At 49.2% G+C, this 24,616-nt stretch overlaps 2 protein-coding genes and 1 long non-coding RNA gene across 3 annotated transcripts in view; 2 read left to right on the top strand and 1 right to left on the bottom strand.

Annotated features, from left to right (window-relative positions):
- The window catches only part of AARS1 (alanyl-tRNA synthetase 1), a 51,420-nt gene extending 34,010 nt beyond the window's left edge, over positions 1-17,410 (top strand). Inside the window, exons 20-21 of the mRNA XM_074968361.1 lie at positions 5,756-5,869; positions 16,765-17,410. Coding sequence (XP_074824462.1) covers positions 5,756-5,869; positions 16,765-16,950 — 300 coding nt within the window. The 3' untranslated portion in view covers positions 16,951-17,410. The remainder of the gene's footprint in view (positions 1-5,755; positions 5,870-16,764) is intronic.
- On the bottom strand, positions 7,045-20,310 carry LOC141996411 (uncharacterized). Its single transcript, XR_012641542.1, has 3 exons — positions 20,169-20,310; positions 14,426-14,573; positions 7,045-7,500 (listed from the first exon to the last, which is right to left on the bottom strand). It is a non-coding gene; the product is annotated as an uncharacterized LOC141996411 (long non-coding RNA).
- Positions 19,324-21,840, top strand: EXOSC6 (exosome component 6). Its single transcript, XM_074968362.1, has one exon. It carries the CDS (start codon positions 19,324-19,326, stop codon positions 20,125-20,127), a length of 804 nt encoding a protein of 267 aa, XP_074824463.1. The 3' UTR covers positions 20,128-21,840.
- Positions 21,841-24,616: the final 2,776 nt, after the last annotated feature.

Genomic DNA, 24,616 nt, shown 5'->3' with positions numbered 1-24,616 from the left:
GTTCAGAGGCCCGAGCTATATAAAGAAATGGCTGATCTCCAGTCTCTGGGTGATCAGCAGGTGATCAGCAGACAATGACTCATGCCTTAGATCCTAGCTTCCAAAGGCTGGGATTTTGCATAACTGGAGATGGAGGAAATTGTAATAACCTCGCATTGGGAGTCCTCAGGAAATCTACTGAAGACTTCTTGTCCCCAGAGTCCATTGTTTGGTACATTTTCAATATAGTTCTTGGAACTCCCAGGCCTAACCCCCCCCCCCCCGCCGCCGATCTAGAGAGCCATACAATCCGGTGCACAATAATACATCAAGTTAATATAATAAGGCTTTCAAAGATATTGCTGGAAATTGCCCTATCTGTCACAATTCCAGACACCCACTTACACAACCCTTGTCTCCACAGTATCTGCAGGCCTGTTGGCTTCTGTGCAGAAGGAGAACATTGTTCTGGATCTAGAATTCTTTTTTGGGGCCATTACTGTGATCTACACAGATGTTGCATCTCCCTTGCTGTGTTCCCTCACCAGAGTCCAGGAGCCTTTCTCCATTGTTCTGGTGGTATGTCCCTTGTGTAGTAGTGTGCTGGCGGTGCCCGCTGGGGGATGGCGCACACAGTGGGATTACAGCCATGACATCCTGACAGCACCTCCTGGGCTGGCAACATCTAACAATACAGCTGGAGTTGTGTGCATCAGCTTATCCACACACACAGCCTCTTCTGGGAGTTCTGTAAGTACACCAGATCTTTCTCTGAGTGAGGGAGCTCCATCTCCTTTGGAAAGACTTTGTGCCTGGTGCTCAGGGACTTATTTCTTGACAGTCCATGCAGCCTCTCTGCTCCCACCCTCCGTGCAGCCCACTTCTGTTGACTAATAGAATCATAGGAATGGAAGGGACCTCGAGAGGTCATCTAGTCCAGTTACCTGCTCTCATGGCAGGACTAAGTATTATCTAGACCTTTCCTGACAGGTATTTCTCTAACCTGCTCTTAAAAATCTCCAATGATGGAGATTCCACAACCTCCCTAGGCAATTTATTTCGGTGCTTAGCCACCTTGACAGGAAGTTTTTTCCTAATGTCCAACCTAAACCACCCTTGCTGCAATTTAAGCTCGTTGTTTCTTGTCCTATCCTCAGAGGTTAAGGAGAACAACTTTTCTCCCTATTGTTTGTAACAGCCTTTTATGTACTTGAAAACTGTTATCATAGAATCATAGAATATCAGGGCTGGAAGGGACCTCAGGTCATCTAGTCCAACCCCCTGCTCAAAGCAGGACCAATCCCCAATTAAATCATCCCAGCCAGGGCTTTGTCAAGCCTGATCTTAAAAACTTCAAAGGAAGGAGATTCCACCACCTCCCTAGGTAACGCTTTCCAGTGCTTCACCACCCTCCCAGTGAAAAAGTTTTTCCTAATATCCAACCTAAACCTCCCCCACTGCAACTTGAGACCATTACTCCTTGTTCTGTCATTTGCTACCACTGAGAACAGTCTAGATCCACCCTCTTTGGAACCCCCTTTCAGGTAGCTGAAAGCAGCTCACAAACCCCACCACCCCCATTCTTCTCTTCCGCAGACTAAACAAGCCCAGTTCCCTCAGCCTCTCCTCATAAGTCATGTGTTCCAGTCCCCTAATCATTTTTGTTGTCCTCCGCTGGACTCCTTCCAATTTTTCCACATCCTTCCTGTAGTGTGGGGCCCAAAACTGGACACAGTACTTCAGATGAGGCCTCACCAATGTCGAATAGAGGGGAACGAGCACGTCCCTTGATCTGCTGGTAATGCCCCTACTTATACAGCCCAAAGTGCCATTGGCCTTCGTGGCAACAATGGCACACTGTTGACTCCTATCCAGCTTCTCGTCCACTGTAATCCCTAGGTCCTTTTCTGCAGAACTGCTGCGAAGCCATTCGATCCCTAGTCTGTAGCGGTGCATTGGATTCTTCCATCCTAAGTGCAGGACTCTGCACTTGTCCTTGTTGAACCTCATCAGATTTCTTTTGGCCCAATCTTCTAATTTGTCTAGGTCCCTCTGTATCCTATCTCTACCCTCCAGCGTAGCTACCTCTCCTCCCACTTTAGTGTCGTCATCTGCAAACTTGCTCAGGGTGCAATCCACACCATCCTCCAGATTATTAATGAAGATATTGAACAAAACCGGCCCGAGGACTGACCCTTGGAGCACTCCACTTGATACTGGCTGCCAACTAGACATGGAGCCATTGATCACTACCTGTTGAGCCCGACAATCTAGCCGCTTTTTATCCACCTTATAGTCCATTCATCCAGCCCATACTTCTTTAACTTGCTAGCAAGAATACTGTGGGAGACAGTGTCAAAAGCTTTGCTAAAGTCAAGGAACAACATGTCCACTGTTTTCCCCTCATGAGCCAGTTATCTCGTCATAGAAGGCAATTAGATTAGTCAGGCATGAATCCATGCTGACTGTTCCTGATCACTTTCCTCTCCTCTAAGTGCTTCAGAATTGATTCCTTGAGGACCTGCTCCATGATTTTTCCAGGGACGGAGGTGAGGCTGACTGGCCTGTAGTTCCCGGGATCCTCCTTCCCTTTTTTAAAGATGGGCACTACATTAGCCTTCTTTCAGTCGTCCGGGACCTCCCCCGATCGTCATGAGTTTTCAAAGATAATGGCCAATGGCTCTGCAATCACATCCGTCAACTCCTTTAGCACTCTCGGATGCAGCACATCCGGCCCCATGGACTTGTGCTCATCCAGCTTTTCTAAATAGTCCCGAACCACTTCCTTCTCCACAAAGGGCTGGTCACCTCCTTCCCATGCTGTGCTGCCCAGTGCAGCAGTCTAGGAGCTGACCTTGTTCGTGAAGACAGAGGCAAAAAAAGCATTGAGTACATTAGCTTTTTCCACATCCTCTGTCACTAGGTTGCCTCTCTCATTCAGTAAGGGGCCCACACTTTCCTTGACTTTCTTCTTGTTGCTAACATACCTGAAGAAACCCTTCTGGTTACTCTTAACATCTCTTGCTAGCTGCAACTCCAAGTGTGATTTGGCCTTCCTGATTTCACTCCTGCATGCCTGAGCAATATTTTTATACTCTTCCCTGGTCATCTGTGCAATCTTCCACTTCTTGTAAGCTTCTTTTTTGTGTTGAAGATCAGCAAGGATTTCACTGTTAAGCCAAGCTGGTCGCCTGCCATATTTACTATTCTTTCTACACATCGGGATGGTTTGTCCCTGTAACCTCAATAAGGATTCTTTAAAATACAGCCAGCTCTTCTGGACTCCTTTTCCCCTCATGTTATTCTCCCAGAGGATCCTGCGCATCAGTTCCCTGAGATTGTCAAAATCTGCTTTTCTGAAGTCCAGGGTCCGTATTCTGCTGCTCTCCTTTCTTCCTTTTGTCAGGATCCTGAACTCGACCATCTCATGGTCACTGCCTCCCAGGTTCCCATCCACTTTAGCTTCCCCTACTAATTCTTCCCGGTTTGTGAGCAGCAGGTCAAGAAGAGCTCTGCCCCTCTTTGGTTCCTCCAGCACTTGCACCAGGAAATTGTCCCCTACACTTTCCAAAAACGTCCTGGATTGTCTGTGCACTGCTGTATTGCTCTCCCAGCAGATATCGGTGATTGAAGTCTCCCATGAGAACCAGGGCCTGCGATCTAGTAACTTCCGTTAGTTGCCGGAAGAAAGCCCCGTCCACCTCATCCCCCTGGTCCGGTGGTCTGTAGCAGACTCCCATCATGACATCACCCTTGTTGCTCACACTTCTAAACTTAATCCAGAGACTCTCAGGTTTTTCTGCAGTTTCATACTGGAGCTCTGAGCAGTCATACTGCTCTCTTACATACAGTGCAACTCCCCCACCTTTTCTGCCCTGCCTGTCCTTCCTGAACAGTTTATATCCATCCATGACAGTACTCCAGTCATGTGAGTTATCCTACCAAGTCTCTGTCCCCTCTTTCTTCTTTTCTCAGACTAAACAAACTCAATTTTTTCAGTCTTCCCTCATAGCTGGTTTCTAGACCTTTAATCATTTTTGTCACTATTCTCCGGACTTTCTCCAATTTGTCCACATATTTCCTGAAATGTGGTGCCCAGAACTGGACACAGTACTCCAGCTGAGGCCTAATCAACACAGAGTAGAGCAGAAGAATTACTTCTTGTGTTTTGCTTACAACACTCCTGCTGATATATCCCAGAATGTTTGCTTTTTTTGCAACAGTGTTACACTGTTCGCTCATATTTAGCTTGTGGTCCACTATGACCTCCAGATCCCTTTCCGCAGTACTCCTTCCTAGGCAATCATTTCCCATTTTGTACGTGTGCAACTGATTGTTCCGTCCTAAGTGGAGTACTTTGCATTTGTCCTTGAATTTCATCCAGTTTATTTCAGGCCATTTCTCCAGATTATGCAGATCATTTTGAATTTTAATCCTATCCTCCAAAGCACTTACAACCCCTCCCAGCTTGGTATCATCCACAAATTTTATAAGTGTGCTCTTTCTGCCATTATCTAAATCATTGATGAAGATGTTGAACAGAACTGGACCAAGAACTGATCCCTGTGGAACCGCATTTGGTATGCCCTTCCAGCTTGACTGTGAACCACCGACAACTATTCTCTGGGAATGGTTTTCCAACCAGTTATTCACCCACCTTTATAGTAGCTCCATCCAGGTTATATTTCCCTAGTTTGTGAGACAGTATCAAAAGCCTTACTTAGATATACCACATTTACGCTTCCCTCTATTCACAAGGCCTGTTACCATGTCAAAGAAAGCTGTTAGCTTGGTTTGACACGATTTGTTCTTGACAAATCCATGCTGTTACTTACCACCTTATTATCTGCTCGGTGTTTATAAAATGATTGCTTAGTTACTTGCTCCATTATCTTTCCGAGTACTGAAGTTAAGCTGATTGGTCTGTAATTCCCCGGGTTTTCCTTAGTCACCATTTTTTAGTGTGGCGCTATATTTGCCCTTTTCAGTCCTCTGGAATCTATCCCATCTTCCATGACTTTTCAAAGATAACCAGTAATGGCTCAGACATCTCCTCAGTCAGCTCCTTGAGTATTCTAGATATCACTTTTTATCACTTTTCAGGTCCTGCAGGCCACAACAGAGGGTCTCAGTCTCCCTGTACAGGTTCCCTGTCACCCACCCCAAGCTGTATGCATGCTAAGAAGGTGGTCATCTCCTCACTTTGTTCTGAGCAGCTGTCCCCTCTCCTCGCTTATACCCACTTGCAAACCATGGTTTCACTGGTTTTGTGGCTGAAGAGCTGCAGATTTATGAGGCCTCAAGTGACCAAAGATAGATAGGGAACTGAATGAGGCTGAGAGTTCGGTATGGACTGGGGAGCTGGCGCAGCTCGGGGGTAGAGTCTGTGTGGGCTTCAGAAGCACAGTACTCCAAGCGGTGGCCTGGGGTGACTGGGACAACAAGCCACTGTTGCTGATGGAAACATGGAAGGCCATGTCAACTCTAGAGGATCCATGCAGGCTACGCTGCACTCCTGAGAATCTGAGTGCTGCAAAGGTGCTCCTCGCTGCTTCAAGGCAAAATGCATGAGGAAGATCTTGATCCAGGATCTCGGCCTGGCAATGGCTTGTGTCAAGTTATCTTCAGGGCCACTGGGGACTGTCCTGGCTGGGACTGCAGAGTAACCTGTGTGGGAGCCTGCAATGTGCAGTGTGTTCCTAGGCCAGGTGGAAGGTATGCTGGGATGGACTCGTTCTTGCCATTTTTCTCTATGTATGTATGTGTCACTCCACAGGCCCTGAATGAATCTCTGAAGCTATTCAAGGCTTATTCCCCTCAGACTGCGGCCATGCTCTTCTCAGTGGATAATGAAGCTGGAAAGATTACCTGCTTATGCCAAGTACCTCAGGTAGTACCGTGTGTGTGTGTGCTCATCCATGTGCCCACCCTGCAGCCATTCAAATGGAGTGTTAGAGCACTCACCACCAGCTGGGGGCCACTACAGGATTTCTGCACCCCTCATGCACAGGGAGTGTCTGTAATGGGGACTGCACTATGTAAGACAGTGGTCCCCAAACTGTGGGGTGCACCCCACTGGGAGGGCACAGAGGAAGGTTTGGCGGGGCCCGGGCTAGCCCCCTTGGGGAGTGGGGAGGCAGTGCCACCCAACCCTGCCACACCCCCAGCTGTGACCACAGCCTTGGCCCCTTTCCCCCTGGGTGGGTGGGGCAACCCTGAAAAGTTTTTGGGGACCACTGTTGTAAGATAAGAGATCAAAAAATGGGAACAGACACTGCCCTTGAATTAGGATCCTATAAAATGGGCAGCTGCCACTGAGGAGAGAGGCTCTGAAGGAGTATTACCTGGTGTTTCCTCTCATTCCTGTCCTCTTGCTCTGACTGCGCCCCTTCAGCCTTGCACTGGCATCCAGTGGCATATTCCAGTTTTTTGTTCTGTTACTGGTGCAAGTGCAGGGCTTTGTCTTGCTAGAAAGAGCAAACCAAGAGTCTGAGCTTCCTGAGGTGACACGAGCTGTAGATGCTGGAGCCAGGCTTGGGCATTGCAGAGTGGCAGGTGCGAACTATGTGGTGAAGATTCCATGAGTGAGAGCTCCCTGCTGCTCCAGTAAGGAACGTGTGTGTCGGCTGCTTTGCTTGGCACTTTAATTGTGTGCCAGTGGTCCCAAGATCTGCTTGAGAGGGAACTGGGTCAGGCACAAGGTGCGGAAGGGATGCCATACTGAAGAATAACTTCAGTAATTCAGTCCAATATAAGGACAAACCTCCTTGGTAGTTTCAGGGCTATACAAGGGGGGTTATTCAGAAACAGCTATTCTGGGATAATGCCACATGCAGACACTCTTCATCTGGAATAAGAGTACCTTGTTGCTAGTGTAGTGTAACCTACTTTGAAAGCTGTTCCTGAAACACACTGTGTAGACAAGCCTTCAGACTGAAATCTCTCTCTGGATCAGGCTCATGGCCATTCATTAGATGAATTCCACTCACCTCTTTTTTCCCTTTTTCCCCCCCTTCTGCACCTTCCCCCATGTTCAGTTGGCTCTCTCTTCCCCATCTCATTGATATACTGGGGTGGGCCCTTTCACCCTGGATGCTGTATTTATAGACCATGTGAAGTACTAGGCTTCTCGTCCCCCAGCCCCTCTTTCCTCTCTCCAGGATGCGTTTAATGTAAACCAGTGGTTCTCAACCAGGGGTACGCAGAGGTTTTTCAGGGATACAGCAACTCATCTAGAGATTTGCTTAGTTTTACGACAGGCAACATAAAAAGCACTAGTGAAGTCAGTACAAACTAAAATTCTTCTTCAAGTAGTGTCCCTGTGGGTGTCGGTGAGTCCTCGTGCCGCAGATCAGAGATTTTAGGTAACAGTGCTCGGTCGGGTCGTGCATGCGCAGTAGTCTCGTGGTGACGTTGACACCTCATGTAGCGCGCACACGACCCAACCCTTTCAGTTCCTTCTCTACGTCCTCAGCTGCAGACAGAGCTCAGTGGCACTGCTGCCTCTTCATTTTTCTCTTTCTAGAAATAAATTTGTTTTAGATTGTAGTTGTATAGTTCTTAGATAGTTAGTACATAGACTCTTAACTAGTCAGTTATTCAAAATTTTTCTTTTTCTTTTTGTGCGTATGTGTATATGTATATAATAGAGAGAGTATTTTCACTCGTTTTCCAATTGGGAAACTTTAGCAGACATGATGCCCGGCTTGCCTGGATTTTAAAAATGTGTGAGGCATTGCCTCATGGCAAGATTATCTCCAACGCCCACGCACAGGGTGTCTGTTGTTTGAGGGAGACCCATGTCCCCTAGAAATGTGCTCATTGTAGCAACTGGAAGGCTGGGGCAAGGCGTGACCGAGATCTCCGCCTCAAGATGATTTTGATGAAAAAATCTCTTCAGGAACCCAAATCCACATCAGCAGAGGGCTCTAAGAGCAAACCCTCTAATAACAGGAGTGCTCAGTCTTCCAAACCATCTAGGAAGTGAGTCATGACCCCCCCCACTCCCACCCCCAAAAAAAGGAACACTCAGAAAAAGAAGAGGTCCCCGGTGAGGTTGATATCCTCGGTGCCGAGCTCATCTACAGTGAGAACCTTTGAGGCTCCGAAGCATCATCCCCTTGTGGACGGTCCCTCTGCCAAGCCCCACTACACCAACATGGAGCTGAGACGCCATGCCTCCTTCACGGCATTGACCACTCCAGTGTGGAACTCGGCACCGACACCAGTTCCTCTGGCAATGCTGCCACCATCTGCACCGACTCATTCGTTGGCACCGGCAGACAGACTGAGAATGGCACTGATCGTCTCGACAAAGGTGGACCGCAGTAATAGCGCGGCACCGGCCAAATCTGCACCACCACAGTTTCTGCATCAGAAAGACACAGCGGTCTCATTGGTACTGCAGTCACCACTGCTCGGCACCGAGCAATCACTCGTCTCTCCATAGTGATGAAGAGGGAGGATGCACAGGGTAGCCAGTTCTCCTCCTAGCATTCTTCGCCTACAGAGAGGAGACCTCCATGGGAAGCTGCTAGAACCAATCCCTGCCAATTTCATGAGATGCAACAATGATATGGGCAACCCTGGCTCTGCCCACCGCCACCTTTCCCTATGCAGTGGCCTCCCTAGGACTCCTGGGCGGCATATAGAGCCCACTATACAGATCCTCTACCCCAGCCTGACGGGAAATTAATTCTCCTCCACCTTCCCCAAGTAGGGAAACATTGGAGGCTTGCAAAGGGGTGGCAGAAGAAGAGGAAGAAATTTCAGAACAGGAACAGAGAGGCATTTCACCAGCTCCTAACTCATCTTCCACACCTGATGCAGCCATCATACTACTGCCTCCAACTACAACAGATGACCTGAAACAGTTTCAGGAACTCTTCAAAAGAGTAGTGGCCAGCCAGGACATTCTGCTTGAGGAGGTGCAAGAGAACCAGCACAAGCTGCTACAAATATTGCAGACATATATATGGCAGACCCCTGCAACTGTACAAGTAAAACTGTACTGCAACCAGTAAAAGGGCTGACAAAGTACTTTGTACCAGCAAAAGGGATGGACTTTCTTTTCTCCCACCCACAACCCAACTCCCTGGTGGTTGAAGCTGCCAACCATCGCAGCAAACAACCCCAATTCCGCTCCACCCCCCCAGGATAAGGAGCACAAAATATTAGACCTTTTCCATCGTCAAGTGTACTCGTCAGCCACACTCCAATTCAGGGTTGCCAATTACTCAGCCCTCCTGGCAAAATATAACTTTGATAACTATTGCAAGCTGCAAGACTTTCTAGAAGCCCTTCCAGAGGACAAACGTCCCCTGTTCACTGCCATCATGAACAAGGGACAGATAATTGCCTATACAAGTCTCAATGGATGTAGCAGACACTGCTTCAAGAACAGCGACCACAGCTGTTGTAATACGTAAAGCATCTTAGTTACAGCCATCAGGGATCCCAAAAGAGCTTCAATGGAAGGTGGAGGACCTTCCGTTTGACCAGGAAAAGCTCTTCTCTTCTGCACCAAAATGGATGAGGTTTTACATACGATGAAAGGTTCTCGGGACACCCTATGCACATTAGGCATATACACTCTGCCTAATAAGCGACGCTGGTATACACCATACCAGAAAAGTAGACACACAGCTTTCCAACACCCACAACGGCAATTCAATCACAACAGAAACAAATGTCCACAAAGACGTAGGGCTGCACAAAGCCAGTCCTCGTCTTCTCAACCATCTGCAACCAAGCCACAGTTTTGAAGCCTTGGTTGAGGGTCTGAATGACCCTTGGTTTGGGGGAGGGATAGCTCAGTGGTTTGACCATTGGCCTGCTAAACCCAGGGTTGTGAGTTCAATCCTTGAGGGAGCCAGAGACTTGGTGGGATAACTCACATGACTGGAGTACAGTCATGGATGGTTATAAACTGTTCAGGAAGGACAGGCAGGGCAGAAAAGGTGGGGGAGTAGCACTGTATGTAAGGGAGCAGTATGACTGCTCAGAGCTCCGGTACGAAACTGTGGAAAAACCTGAGTGTCTCTGGATTAAGTTTAGAAGTGTGTGCAACAAGAGTGATGTAGTGGTGGGAGTCTGCTATAGACCACCGGACCAGGGGGATGAGGTGGATGAGGCTTTCTTCCGGCAACTCACGGAAGCTACTAGATCGCATGCCCTGATTCTCATGGGTGACTTTAATTTTCCTGATATTTGCTGGGAGAGCAATACAGCGGTGCATAGACAATCCAGGAAGTTTTTGGAAAGCGTAGGGGACAATTTCCTGGCGCAAGTGCTAGGGGAGCCAACTAGGGGGGGCGCTTTTCTTGACCTGCTGCTCACAAACCGGGTAGAATTAGTGGGGGAAGCAAAAGTGGATGGGAATCTGGGAGGCAGTGACCATGAGTTGGTTGAGTTCAGGATCCTGACGCAGGGAAGAAAGGTAAGCAGCAGGATACGGACCCTGGACTTCAGGAAAGCAGACTTCGACTCCCTCAGGGAACGGATGGGTAGGATCCCCTGGGGGACTATCATGAAGGGGAAGGGAGTCCAGGAGAGCTGGCTGTATTTCAAGGAATCCCTGTTGAGGTTACAGGGACAAACCATCCCGATGAGTCGAAAGAATAGTAAACATGGCAAGCGACCAGCTTGGCTTAATGGTGAAATCCTAGCGGATCTTAAACATAAAAAAGAAGCTTACAAGAAGTGGAAGGTTGGACATATGACCAGGGAAGAGTATAAAAATATTGCTCGGGCATGTAGGAAAGATATCAGGAGGGCCAAATCGCACCTGGAGCTGCAGCTAGCAAGAGATGTCAAGAGTAACAAGAAGGGTTTCTTCAGGTATGTTGGCAACAAGAAGAAAGCCAAGGAAAGTGTGGGCCCCTTACTGAATGAGGGAGGCAACCTAGTGACAGAGGATGTGGAAAAAGCTAATGTACTCAATGCTTTTTTTGCCTCTGTTTTCACTAACAAGGTCAGCTCCCAGACTGCTGCGCTGGGCATCACAGAATGGGGAAGAGATGGCCAGCCCTCTGTGGAGATAGAGGTGGTTAGGGACTATTTAGAAAAGCTGGACGTGCACAAGTCCATGGGGCCGGACGAGTTACATCCGAGAGTGCTGAAGGAATTGGCGGCTGTGATTGCAGAGCCCTTGGCCATTATCTTTGAAAACTCGTGGCGAACGGGGGAAGTCCCGGATGACTGGAAAAAGGCTAATGTAGTGCCAATCTTTAAAAAAGGGAAGAAGGAGGATCCTGGGAACTACAGGCCAGTCAGCCTCACCTCAGTCCCTGGAAAAATCATGGAGCAGGTCCTCAAAGAATCAATCCTGAAGCACTTACATGAGAGGAAAGTGATCAGGAACAGTCAGCATGGATTCACCAAGGGAAGGTCATGCCTGACTAATCTAATCGCCTTTTATGATGAGATTACTGGTTCTGTGGATGAAGGGAAAGCAGTGGATGTATTGTTTCTTGACTTTAGCAAAGCTTTTGACACGGTCTCCCACAGTATTCTTGTCAGCAAGTTAAGGAAGTATGGGCTAGATGAATGCACTATAAGGTGGGTAGAAAGCTGGCTAGATTGTCGGGCTCAACGGGTAGTGATCAATGGCTCCATGTCTAGTTGGCAGCCGGTGTCAAGTGGAGTGCCCCAGGGGTCGGTCCTGGGGCCAGTTTTGTTCAATATCTTCATAAATGATCTGGAGGATGGTGTGGATTGCACTCTCAGCAAATTTGCAGATGATACTAAACTGGGAGGAGTGGTAGATACGCTGGAGGGGAGGGATAGGATACAGAAGGACCTAGACAAATTGGAGGATTGGGCCAAAAGAAATCTGATGAGGTTCAATAAGGATAAGTGCAGGGTCCTGCACTTAGGATGGAAGAATCCAATGCACCGCTACAGACTAGGGACCGAATGGCTAGGCAGCAGTTCTGCGGAAAAGGACCTAGGGGTGACAGTGGACGAGAAGCTGGATATGAGTCAACAGTGTGCCCTTGTTGCCAAGAAGGCCAATGGCATTTTGGGATGTATATGTAGGGGCATTGCCAGCAGATCGAGGGACGTGATCGTTCCCCTCTATTCGACATTGGTGAGGCCTCATCTGGAATACTGTGTCCAGTTTTGGGCCCCACACTACAAGAAGGATGTGGATAAATTGGAGAGAGTCCAGCGAAGGGCAACAAAAATGATTAGGGGTCTAGAGCACATGACTTATGAAGAGAGGCTGAGGGAACTGGGATTGTTTAGTCTGCAGAAGAGAAGAATGAGGGGGGATTTGATAGCTGCTTTCAACTACCTGAAAGGGGGTTCCAAAGAGGATGGCTCTAGACTGTTCTCAATGGTAGCAGATGACAGAACGAGGAGTAATGGTCTCAAGTTGCAATGGGGGAGGTTTAGATTGGATATTAGGAAAAACTTTTTCACTAAGAGGGTGGTGAAACACTGGAATGCGTTACCTAGGGAGGTGGTAGAATCTCCTTCCTTAGAGGTTTTTAAGGTCAGGCTTGACAAAGCCCTGGCTGGGATGATTTAACTGGGAATTGGTCCTGCTTCGAGCAGGGGGTTGGACTAGATGACCTTCTGGGGTCCCTTCCAACCCTGATATTCTATGATTTAGGGATCTGGGGCAGAAATTGGGGATTGGTCTTGCTGAGCAGGGGATTGGACTAGATGATCTCCTGAGGTCTCTTCCAACCCTGATATTGTATGATTCCACACAGTACAGCACTGCTCCTACCCCAATTTTTGGCCACCGCCTTCGCCCATTTTACTATGCTTGGGGAGCAATAACAATGAACCAGTGGGTACTGGAGATCATAAGATTGGGTTATGGCATCCCCATCCCTCTTCAGGGACCCTTCTCACAAGGACTTTTTACAACAAGAAGTGAACCATCTCCTACAATTGGGTGCCGTGGAGCAAGTTCTAAATCAATACAAAGGGAAGGGTTTTTACTCCCATTATTTTTTAACCAAAAAGAAAATCGGCGGATGGAGACCCATCTTAGACCTTCAGAAGTTCAACAAATTTGTGCGCAACCACAGATTCAAGATGGTCACACTGGCCACAATTATCCCCACACTAGACAGGGGACTGGTTTTCAGCCCTCTACTTCCAAGATGCCTATTTCCATATTACCATACGCCTGGCTCACAGATTATTCTTAAGATTCACTGTAGGGTCCAACCACTACCAATACCGAGTACTACCCTTTGGTACCCTTTCTACTGCCCCTCAAGTTTTTTCAAAAACCCTTGCGGTAGTGATGGCCCACTTACAAAGGAGAGGAGTGATGATCTTCCTGTACCTAGACAATTGCCTACTGAAAGGTAAGACTCGGGAAGAAGCGACGCACATAGTACAGACCACCATCAAACTGTTCCACACACTAAGGTTGTAGATTGATATACAGAAATCTACTCTGAACCTGACACAACAACTGGAATTCATCAGGGCCTACCGCGATTCCACACAGGCCAGAGCAATGCTGCCTCACCCAGATTCATAAATATAATTAATCTCATATTGACAGTCACCAGCAGCCCACAAAAATTTGCGAGGACTTGCCTACAATTATTAGGTCATATGGCGGCCACGACGTTCGTTATGCACCATGCGAGACTATATATGTGCTGCCTATAGGACTGGCTGAGCACTGTGTACAAGCCCAGCAAACACTCTAAACAAGAAAGTGACACTACCCTCAAAGGTTATTGCATCAGTACACTGGTGGACGAAACCAGAAAATGTCTGCACAGGGATCCCTTTCCAACAGGACCCTCCATCACTAATAAGCACGACCGACATGTCCCCTGATAGGATGTGGTGCTTACTTAGACCAACACACCATACAAGGCAAGTGATCAGCGATGGAAACTCAGCTCCACATCAATCTTCTGGAGCTCCAAGAGGTATACAGTGCGTGCCGACACGTCCTGATTATACAGAACAAATCAATCCGCCTACTAACTGACAACATAGCATGCATGTTCTATATCAATCAACAAAGAGGAGCTTGCTCCCATTCTCTCTGCACAGAAGCCCTGAAATTGTGGAACTAGTGCATTTGCCACAACATAACCATTGTGGCATCTTACCTTCCGGGGTGTCAACACAACAGCAGATAGGTTAAGCAGACATTTCTCTGAGGAACACAAATGGTAAATACACGACTGTCCTCAAACTGATATTTCAAAAAATGGGGCTATCCACCTATAGACCTGTTTGCATCAGCAGCAAAGCACAAGTGCCAACTCTTCTGCTCCAGAGTGGGACTAGCACTCAAGTCACTAGGGAACACCTTTCTCATATCGTGGAACACATCACTCCTGTATGCAATCCCGCTGATACCTCTAATCCCATGAGTTATTCACAAGATACGGGCTGACAGAGCACACACATTCTGCTTGTTCCCACTTGGCCCAGACAGACTTGGTTCCCTTACCTGTCGTGCGTAACAGTGTGTTCTCCATGACGTCTTCCATTGTGGATGGATCTCCTCTCACAGAATGGAGGCTGGACTCTCCATCCGAATCCAGCGAAACTCCACCTCAAAGCATGGCTCTTAAGTGGTTCCAACATAGCTAATTGGACTGTTCAGAAAGAGTGAAACAGCTGTTGTTAAATAGCAGGAGATTTAGCACTCGACATATCTACCTCTAGAAATGGAAGAGATTCTCACTATGGTGCCAACAAAAACTAACTGCAGTCACGGCGCCTCTACTGATCATATTAGATTACATGTTAGAACTAAAAAGAATTTGGATTTAGCCATAAGCTCTGTCAAAGTACACCTAGCAGCCTTTACAACTTTTCACCATAAGGTGGAGGGAACGTCCGTCTTCACTCATCCAACTACTAGATGCTTCCTTGTTGGTATACAGAATATGCACCCAGAAGTCCGACAACCGGCACCACCAGGGGACTTGAATCATGTAACAAATGCCTTACAAGAGCACTTTTTGAACCACTGGAGACGTGTTCACTCCTTCGTATGTCTATGAAAGTTGCGTTTTTGGTAGCGATCACATCAGCCAGATGAGTCAGCGAAATCAGGACACTTATGGCCGAACCTCCTTACACTGTGTTCACTAAAGACAAAATCATGTTATGACCACACCCAAAATTTTTACCGAACGTAGAAACATCCTTTCATGTAAATCAAACCATACACCTACCTACATTTTACCCTAAACTACACTTGGATACATAAGAGGCCGCCCTACATACACTAGATGTCAGATGAGCCATAGCATTCTATTTAGACAGAACCAAACCCTTCCGCAAATCCCCAAGACTGTTTATCTCCATAACAGAATGCTCCGAGGGCTGGGTAATATCGACCCAGAGACTAATCTAAATGGATCTCTACCTGTATCCAACTTCGCTACCAGTTGCACAACAAGGAACCTCCACCAGGCATCCAATCCCATTCTACCCATGCCATGGCTACATCCATAACCTTCCTGAACAATGTCCCTCTAATAGATACACACAGGGCTGCCGCATGGGCATCAGAGCACACCTTTGCAAAACACTATGCCATCACCCAGTGCACTATGTCGGACGCTATACTAGGCCTTACTGTGCTCTCTGCTACAACATACAACTCCCAAGCCCTTACAGTCCACAATAGGGCGCTGCTTTACAGACACCTAAAGTGGAGCACCTACAGGGACACTACTTGAAGAAGTAGTTACACATGTTGTGCAGTAACGATGGTTCTTCGAGATGTGTTCCCCTGTGGGTGCTCCACTACCTGCCCTTCTCCCCTCTACTTTGGAGTTCGTACCTCGAGCTCCTCAGTAAAGAAGGAACTGAAAGGGTTGGGTCATGCGCAAACTACATGAGGTGCCAAGAGCACAGAGAGACTACTACTGCGCATGGGCAACCCGACCGAGCACTGCTACCTAAAATCTCCGATCTGCAGTTCAACGATGCACCGACACCTAAAGTGGAGCACCTACAGGGGGACACATCTCGAAGAACCATCGTTACTGCACAAGGTAACTACTTCTTTCATACGGACAATGACTTGTTTATACTGCTCTATATACTATACACTGAAATGTAAGTACAAGGAAGTATTTCTTCACACAATGCACAGTCAACCTATGGAACTCTTTGCCAGAGGACGTCGTGAAGGCCAAGACTATAACGGGTTTCAAAAAAGACCTAGATAAGGTCATGAAGGACGGGTCCATCAATGGCTATTAGCCAGGATGGGCAGGGATGGTGGCCCTAGCCTCTGTTTTGCCAGAAGTTGGGAATGAGCGACAGGGAAAGGATCACTTGATGATTACCTGTTCTGTTCATTCCCTCTGGGGCACCTGGCATTGGCCACTGTCAGAAGACAGGATACTGGGCTAGATGGACCATTGGTCTGACCCAGTGTGGCCGTTCTTATGTTCTTAATATTTATATTCCAACTGATTTATTTTATAATTACTTTCTCATTTTGACCATATAAGCAATTTTTCAGTACTACTGTGCTGTGATGCTTTTGTATTTTTGTCTGAATTTGGAAGCAAGTAGTTTTTAAGTGAGGTGAAACTTGGGGTATGCAACACAAATCAGACTCCTGAAAGGGGTACAGTAGTCTGAGCCACTGATGTAAACAAAGATGGGGGCTCTTGCCCGCCTACCTGGAAAAGACAGCTCCTTCAACCCCCGGCACTGTCAGCTACAGCAAAGAGCCTGGAAATCCTGCCTTCCCCCAGCAGTCACTAGAATTGACTCCAAATCTTGCTGTCTTTATAATAATCTGAACTCTTGCTTTTCCAGGAGGTCGCCAACAATGGCCTGAAGGCCAACCAGTGGGTGCAGGAGGTGTCGGGGCTGATGGATGGCAAAGGTGGTGGGAAAGATGTCTCTGCCCAGGCTACAGGCAAGAATGTTGGCTGCTTAGAGGAGGCTCTGAAACTGGCCACAGACTTTGCCAAGCTCCACCTGGGCGAGTTGAAGAATTGACCTAATGCCCCTATACTGGCTCGTGCCACATAAGGGAATGCTGTCAACTCCCTCCTCATTCTCATCAGCCTGGCTGATAGGTTACAGTGTACTCTAATGGGGTCTGTGGAGACAGATACTGCACGTCATTCCTTCTGAATCCATCTGCTTGAGGCATTAGCAGACTAAAAGCAGAATCATGCTGTAGTGATCAAAACAAGGGATAGAGAGCCAGCAACTCGTGTCCTAATCCAGCTCTCAGGTCTCCTGCTGTAGCCTTGGTTAAGTCACTTCACTTTCATCCCTCTGTATCTGGTCCTTGTCTAAAATTGAGCTGATAATACTGACCTACTTTCCAGGGTTGCTGTGAGGATTAACTAGCTAATGTAAAGTCTGCAGAGCACAGTCCAGAGTGCTAAATATTAGTAAATATTGTCAACCTTCTAAAATAAATTAAAATGCATGAAAGCCAAGAGTCTGCGAATACTAACCGTCCCTTCCTGTTACAACCACTGGAAGCATGAGCTGTAATTAGAATGAGTGTTGGAGCTAGGATCCAAGCTGCTACATTATTTTGTCCCTCACCACTGTTACCCAGCTGTAGATAATGTGGGAAGCTGTATTAATCTAAGCTGTTCTAGCTATATCTCCTACCTTTAGCTGGGAAACCTCTCTCTGCTTGGAACTGTGAGCCAAGTCAGTGTTGGGTCAGTGTTAATAAAATGACATATGCACTGAGTGCTGTGAACTTAAAAGGAGCAGGAGGATAGCTCAGTGGTTTGAGCAGTGGCCTGATAAACCCAGGGTTGTGAGCTCAATCCTTGAGGGTGCTGTTTAGTGATCTGGGGCAAAAATTGGGGATTGGTCCTGCTTTGAGCAGGGGGTTGGACTAGATGACCTCCTGAGGTCCCTTCCAACCCTGATATTCTGTGATTGTTAATGAAAAATTAAGTGTTGCCATTTTGATTTGCTGAGGGCACTTAGTGTGGGAGCAGCATATTAATCAGATGTTTCCACCCTTCACAGTAGGTGCCCCTTATTGGCAAAAAGAACAAGTTAATGAATCCAATGGTTCATTTGTCCTAAGAGCTGCTTTTCACTGTGCACTTGGAGAGACAGGAAAAGGAGCAGTGTATACAGAGCGGCTTGCACCAGGGACAGGGGAAGGGTGGCTTCGCCCTAGCATAGCCTTAGTAACCCTCACCCTGTAATATCTTGTAATGGCCTTATGCTGCTTCCCTTATGAATCAGACCCCGGGGTTCCATAAAGAAGGAACAGAGGAATGAGGAAAGGAAGAATGAAGCATAGGAAACCAGAGCAAGTATAGCCCCACAGATACTCTACTAATGTGCCTCAGGGCTCGATTCAACCTACAGCAACCTAACCCAAACCAGCATAAGCCCCATGTTGTGCTGGTGTAGTGCATGGCGGGTAGAGGTTAGCACTGATGTAATTGAGTCAGTTTAGTTATGGGGTGCCAGCTTGGAAAAATCTGGAACTGTCTTGTGTCTCCAGCAGGAGGGAGCCCAGCCTCGTGGGGGCATGATCCTGAGGGAAGCAGGGGCTAGGTAGGGTGTTCGATTGCAGAGGAGTGATTGTGGCACAAAAACACGCAGCATCCCTGTCATTCTCTTGGTGAAATGCTGCCCCATGTGTGTTCGGAGGTTACAGGGAGAAGGCGGCTAGTCTGGCGCACTGCGACAGTAACCCCTGGAACATCCGTCCCCGTCCCCTTCAACCCAGCCACCAGGTTAGACAGCAGCTCCTGGGCCTGAACTCAGGCAATGGAGCAAACCCCCCAGGCAAGGCCTGCAGGATCCCTGACCGCCACTGCAATGACCCTTGTCCCCAGCCACCCCTGCAAGGGCGCCTGGTGTCAGGGTGGGCCCCACGCAGCCTACCTCAGGGAGGGCAGGGTTGGCTGGAAGCTCGGTGCCCGCTCCCCACGGGGGGCACTGCAGGAAGGGGGTCAGCCCCAGGCTGCCTTCGCGGGGAGCCCTGCGCCTAGGGCCTGCGCTGTCCCTGCTGAGGGGCCCCAGGGGAGGGTCGCCCCTCGCTAAACCGCGCACCCCGCCCTCACCGCTGGCCCCGCGCTAATCCCCCGCAGCCTGCCCCCCCCTTAACGGCCGGCCGCGCGGTACCCCTTCTCCCGCCCTCCCCGCCGCCACGGCCGGCCCCGCGCTAATCCTCCGCAGCCTGCCCCCCCCTTAACGGCCGGCCGCGCGCTACCCCTTCTCCCGCCCTCCCCGCCGCCACGGCCGGCCGCGCGCTACCCCAGCCCCACCCCCCCCTTGACGGCCGGCCGCGCGCTCACTCCCCGCGCTTAGCGCCGCTGACCCCGCCCCCGGCAGCGGCCCCGCCCACCCGCGCCGCGTGGAGCGCAGCGGGCCGCCATGGCGCTGGACCACCGGCGCGTGCCGGGCCCGGAGGAGTCGCAGGCCCCGCTGCTGTACGCGGCGCCCGGCGAGGCGGGCACGGAGGCCCCGGGCCGGGAGGCGGCGGCGCTGCGGCCGCTCCTGGCGCGGGCCGGGCTGCTGAGCCAGGCCGAGGGCTCGGCCTACGTGGAGCTGGCCGGTGGCACCAAGGTGCTGTGCGCCGTGCGCGGGCCGCGCGAGGCGGCCGAGGGCCGCGGCCGGCTGCTCTGCGAGTTCCGCCGCGCGCCCTTCTCCGTCCGCGGCGCGCGCCCGCGGCCCGGCCCGGCCCCCGCCGCCCGCGAGCGCGAGCTGGGCCTGGCGCTGCAGGAGGCGCTGGCGCCGGCCGTGCGCCTGGCGCGCTACCCGCGCGCGCGGCTGGAGCTCACGGCGCTCGTGCTGCAGGACGGCGGCTCGGCGCTGGCGGCCGCGCTCTCCGCCGCCGCCCTGGCACTGGCCGACGCGGGCGTGGAGATGTTCGACCTGGTGGTGGGCTGCGGCCTGTGCCGCGCGCCCGGGCCCGGCGGCGCCTGGCTGCTGCAGCCCAGCGAGGCTGAGGAGCGCGCGGCCGCCGCCCGCCTCACCGTGGCCCTCATGCCCGGCCTCAACCAGGTGGCCGGGCTGCTGGGCAGCGGCCAGGGCGGGCCGCCCGAGAGCTGGGCCCAGGCCGTGCGGCTCGGCCTGGAGGGCTGCCAGCGCCTCTACCCGGTGCTGCGTCGCAGCTTGCTGCGCGCCGCCGAGCGCCGGGCGGCCGAGGGCCCGCGAGCCGTGGGGGCCAGCGCCTGAGCCACGGCGGGCGGGGCCGGGGGATCAGCGACGGCACCGACCTGGTCCCCAGCTCCCTCAAAGCGGTGCCCGCCGCTCCCGCTTCCCGGGGAAACCGATCCAGCCCCCGTCCTCCAGGCTGAACAGGGGATGGGGCAGCCCCCCTCCAGAGATCGTCTGGGGGTCCTAGCAGCACAGCCCCCTCTGGCCAGCAAATCTGTGACTTGAGATCGGCTCCCCCCCCACAACAAAGCCAGCTGGAGACCTGCCCCACGCTGGGGGGGGGAGCAGAGCCGCAATCCCATCCTCCTGCTGCTGGACTGCTAATGGGGCGGAGTAACTGATCCACGGGAAAGCCCCACTGGGGATCAACAAGGAGGTGGTGTGGCCACTGCCTGGGGCTGCTCCACTCAGCAAGGAAAAATGAGCCAAATTGAGGCCTGTCTTCCATGGGGAACATATCATAGACAGTTCCACTGGGGATCAAGCAGCCCCCATGCCCTGAGGAAAACTCTGCACCCGCATGATGGGAAAACTGTGGACATTTCAACCGAAATTGGGACTGAAAACAGGAGGCAGAATCTGGAGACGGAACATATGCAGGGATTTTTTTTCTTTTCTTCTCAACTCCAGTACTGAGTGGGGTGAGCTGGAGATGTCTTGTAGAAGAGACTTAACACTGCAGAAATTACAGAAACTGTGGCAAACCTTAGGGCAAGTTCCCCACACCCAGTGGCACATTGTACCCATGGCAGCTATCATCCGCCATACAACTGTCTACTCTTAAGTGTTTTTTAAAGTATAATAGAAATGATTTTGTACTTTATGGTTAATACAATTCAGCAGATGCCACTAAGATATTAACTGGGTTTTGCAGGTTGTTGGTTCTATGCAAAAATTTGAAGCAGTCCAATCTTTCCATTGGTAGGTTTAGACTTCCTTGATCTTTTGGTGTGTATAAATGTATTTAGTGTGTGCTCCAGGGGAAAAAAACTGTCCCTCCTGCCTTAGATTTTAAAAGGTTTCCGCTGACTCCTAACTGATTGCTAGGATATGGCAAGAAATACTGCTGATCACCAGAGATCTGTTTTATTAGATGGTTTGAAATGTCTTTCTATTATTTTTTTTTGACATTTGTTGATTATATCTTAACTCTTCCCCTGAAAATTGAGACTGCATTTTTCCTGGTGTTCATTTCTCTTTCCCTAAAAATGGCAGGAACCATGCTAGTGTAGGCTAGTGTGATTATTTTGGTTTGATCTGGCCCTTTCTTACCACCTCTCTGGTTGCAACTCTGCTCAGTAGGGGTTTTTTATTGTCTGTCAATGCTTAATTTGCAGAGGTGCCAATTAACTCAAATTCTCCATACAATGGGCATGTACTAATGCAGTTTTTTTTTTCTTTCTGTGGGCTTCATGTACACTTGCATTCTTTTCATGTTGCCCGCAAGTGTTAATAATTGACCACAATAGGAAGAACTGGTAATGAGATCCTTCGTGCTGAATCTGCTGTAATAGAGTAACTCACCCAGCCCCTGGATTGTGTTGACTGGGAGATGTGTTCCAGACAGAAGTGATGATGAAAGGGTTTGGGTGTCGCCTTTATGCTTTGTGACTAAACTGTGAGCAACAGTCAGGAACCACTTCCCAGTAAAATCCAGTGCATATATAAGACCTATTTGTAATTCACGACCAAAGATAACTGATTGTATGGGAAACATTTTTCTATAATAAATCATCTTACTGTGAAGTTCACTTTTTCTTGGTTTTGATCTGTGTGAGTGTCTCAATTAATCCTCTTCTCTTTAATGGGCCCTTTGATGGGAACATTTTCTAAGTGAAATCTGTGTTGGTGAAAAGTGCCAGGTTCCCAGCCCTGCAGACTAAAAATCCATACTTATCCACACATCAGATACAGTGTAGGTAATGGCAGTGCTAGCTTTCCCCTACTGCCCACTCTCCAGCTCTGAGCCGTAGGGGTCACCTCTAGCGTGGAGAGGGTAGCTTTGTGCATATCGGCCTCTGCTCATATGGAAAAGGGGAATTATCTAAAACTTTGCTTTAGAAACTGGATTGACAGCAACAAATTTCACCACGGTTACTGAACAGCACATTGTAACAGCTGGGCTGGTTTGAGTCTTGTCCTAGAGGGGAAGGCATTACAGCTGTTAGTGTTTATGCAGAGGTGATGATATTGATATCCCTTAAATGGAAAAGAGGCAACTAAGGGGGGGATATGATTGAGGTCTATAAATTAATGACTGGTGTGGAGAAAGTAACTAAGGAAGTGTTATTTACTCCTTCTCATAACACAAGAACTAAAGGTCACCAATGAAATTAATGGGCAGCAGGTTTAAAAAAAAAACGAGGAAGTATTTTTTCACACAATGCACAGTCAGCCTGTGGAACTCCTTGCCAAAGGCCAAGATTATAACAGGGGTCAAAAAAGAACTAGATAAATTCATGGAGGACAGGTCCATCAATGGCTATTAGCCAGGATGGGCAGGGATGGTGTTCGTAGCCTTTGTTTGCCAGAAGCTAGGAATGGGTGACGGGATGGATAACTTGGTAATTACCTGTTCTGTTCATTCTCTCTGGGGCACCTGGCATTGGGCACTGTTGGAAGACCGGATACTGAACTAGATGGATCTTGGTCTGACCCAATATGGGGCTGTTCTTACCTATGGACCCCCATCAGTAGTATCTGAGCACAGTGTTTAACGTTTTTATCCTCCCAACACCCCCCACGGGATAGGGAAGTGCTCTTATCACCATTGCACAGATGGGAACTGAGGCTTCAAGAGACAAGGCCTGTCTGTGTGGCAAGAAAGGTGTGTTTTTCCATCAAGATAGCTATCTTGGTGTGAAATCCTAATGCAGGCAAGGCACTGTAGCTTTACCTGGATGTAGCTAACCAAGATCAGCTGCATGGTGCAGGGGTATTGGGTTGATCTTGACTAGCTACGCTGAGGTACAAACATAGCTGTGCTTTGTCTCCTAGACTTTTACAAGGAGGGAGTAGTGATCGCAATGAAAAAACAGTCTGTTTTTGCAGTGAAGACCTAGCCCTAGTGAGTCTAGTGGAGCAGGGAATTGAACCCAGGTGTCCTGGATGACATCATAACCATTACGCCATCCTTCCTCTCTTATCTAGCAACTGTTTCTCACTGGCAGAACAGCACACTTACCCCAGGCAAAGGCTTACAAAGTAGAATGCAGAGGTCACAAGGCAACACTGACTTTTTAACTTTATAAAACCCTTTGTTTGGGCGGAGGAGGGCGACATCAGTCTGATACTGGCTAGAGCTATGTGCTGTCACAGCTGCCTTCCAGGAAGGTTGATTATTGGTAGGACAGGGAGGCAATAGTAGAGTGGGCTTGTGCAAAACTCTTTAAGCTTATTTGCTGATCTTTAGTTATAGCCGCTATTGGTTGTAGCTCTGGGCTGAAGACAAGCCAGAGAGTACCGTGGATGAACGTGGGATCAGGGGTGGAAGGAAGATGATTTAAAGTGTCTGAATTTCTCTCCCCTGTGGTGAGTTGTAACTGGTACCAGAAATCAAGCAGAGCTGCAGCAGGCAGGTTGTTTTATATAGCTCTTGATTCATTTGTCAGCTGATAGTTGCTAGGAAATATGGTGGAAGAAGGTAACCTGTTTGTTACCTAGCAGCTGATACGCTGATCTGGAAGCACTCTGCATCAAGGCCTCTGTACCGGTGTCAGGGCAAGAGGTGGCATGAAATGAGGAAAGAGGAACCCCTCCCTAAGGTGAGGGCCAATGTCCCTTACCAAAGTAAACTGGAGAAGCTTAGGTTAAGTGAACTTAAGAGACATAGGCCAGCCTTGTGTGCTAGCACTTCTGACTGTGCCTTCTAAAAGTCTGTCTAGACGGGTTAGATCCAACTGTCTCTGATCTCCATAAGGCTGGATGTAGGTAGATAGTGCTATGGAGAGTGACCAATCCTTCCCCTCAGGGTGGGGTTGGGTTCTAGGAAGTCCTTGGCCAGTGACTATGATATGGCTCTCTTGAAGCAGAAAGGCCAGTTGATAAGACAAATAATAAATAATTCTTTGCTGTGTAGCACAGTTCATTGGAGGATCTCAAAGCAGTCCACAGGCCTTGGGAAATTAAGCTTCACAACACCTCTGTGAGGGAGGTAAAGGATGTGACTAGCCAAGTTGCATCTGATGGGGATGTTGAAGGTTTGGTACAGGGACACTCTTCCTACCACAGTTCGGCAGTGGAAAGCGGTTAGCTGTGCTGTAGTGAGGGAACAGGAAGAGGATGCCAAAATGACACTCTGCTCACCAGGTTTCAGAAAATGTAACCACAGACTATGGTCTGTTCTGTCCGTAAGCTTTGGCTTCTGCATCTCTACAGTTTGTCCATAAATCTCCATAACAGAGTAGGTCCCAGCTCAATTTCTAGTCACACATGAACAAATCAAAGCGAGCCATTCACAATGTTATAGGTGGACAAGGGAGATAATGAACAGCATCTAATTAGAGCA

This window comes from Natator depressus, chromosome 12 (assembly GCF_965152275.1).
Source record: "Natator depressus isolate rNatDep1 chromosome 12, rNatDep2.hap1, whole genome shotgun sequence".
NCBI classification, from domain to species: Eukaryota; Metazoa; Chordata; order Testudines; family Cheloniidae; genus Natator; species Natator depressus.
The sequence above is the reverse complement of the archived record's forward strand: the minus strand, read 5'-3'. Positions and strand labels throughout refer to the sequence as shown.

Bases quoted from the DNA above. Each gene is read 5' to 3' on its own strand.
- EXOSC6 (XM_074968362.1), top strand. From the start codon at position 19,324: ATGGCGCTGGACCACCGGCGCGTGCCGGGCCCGGAGGAGTCGCAGGCC.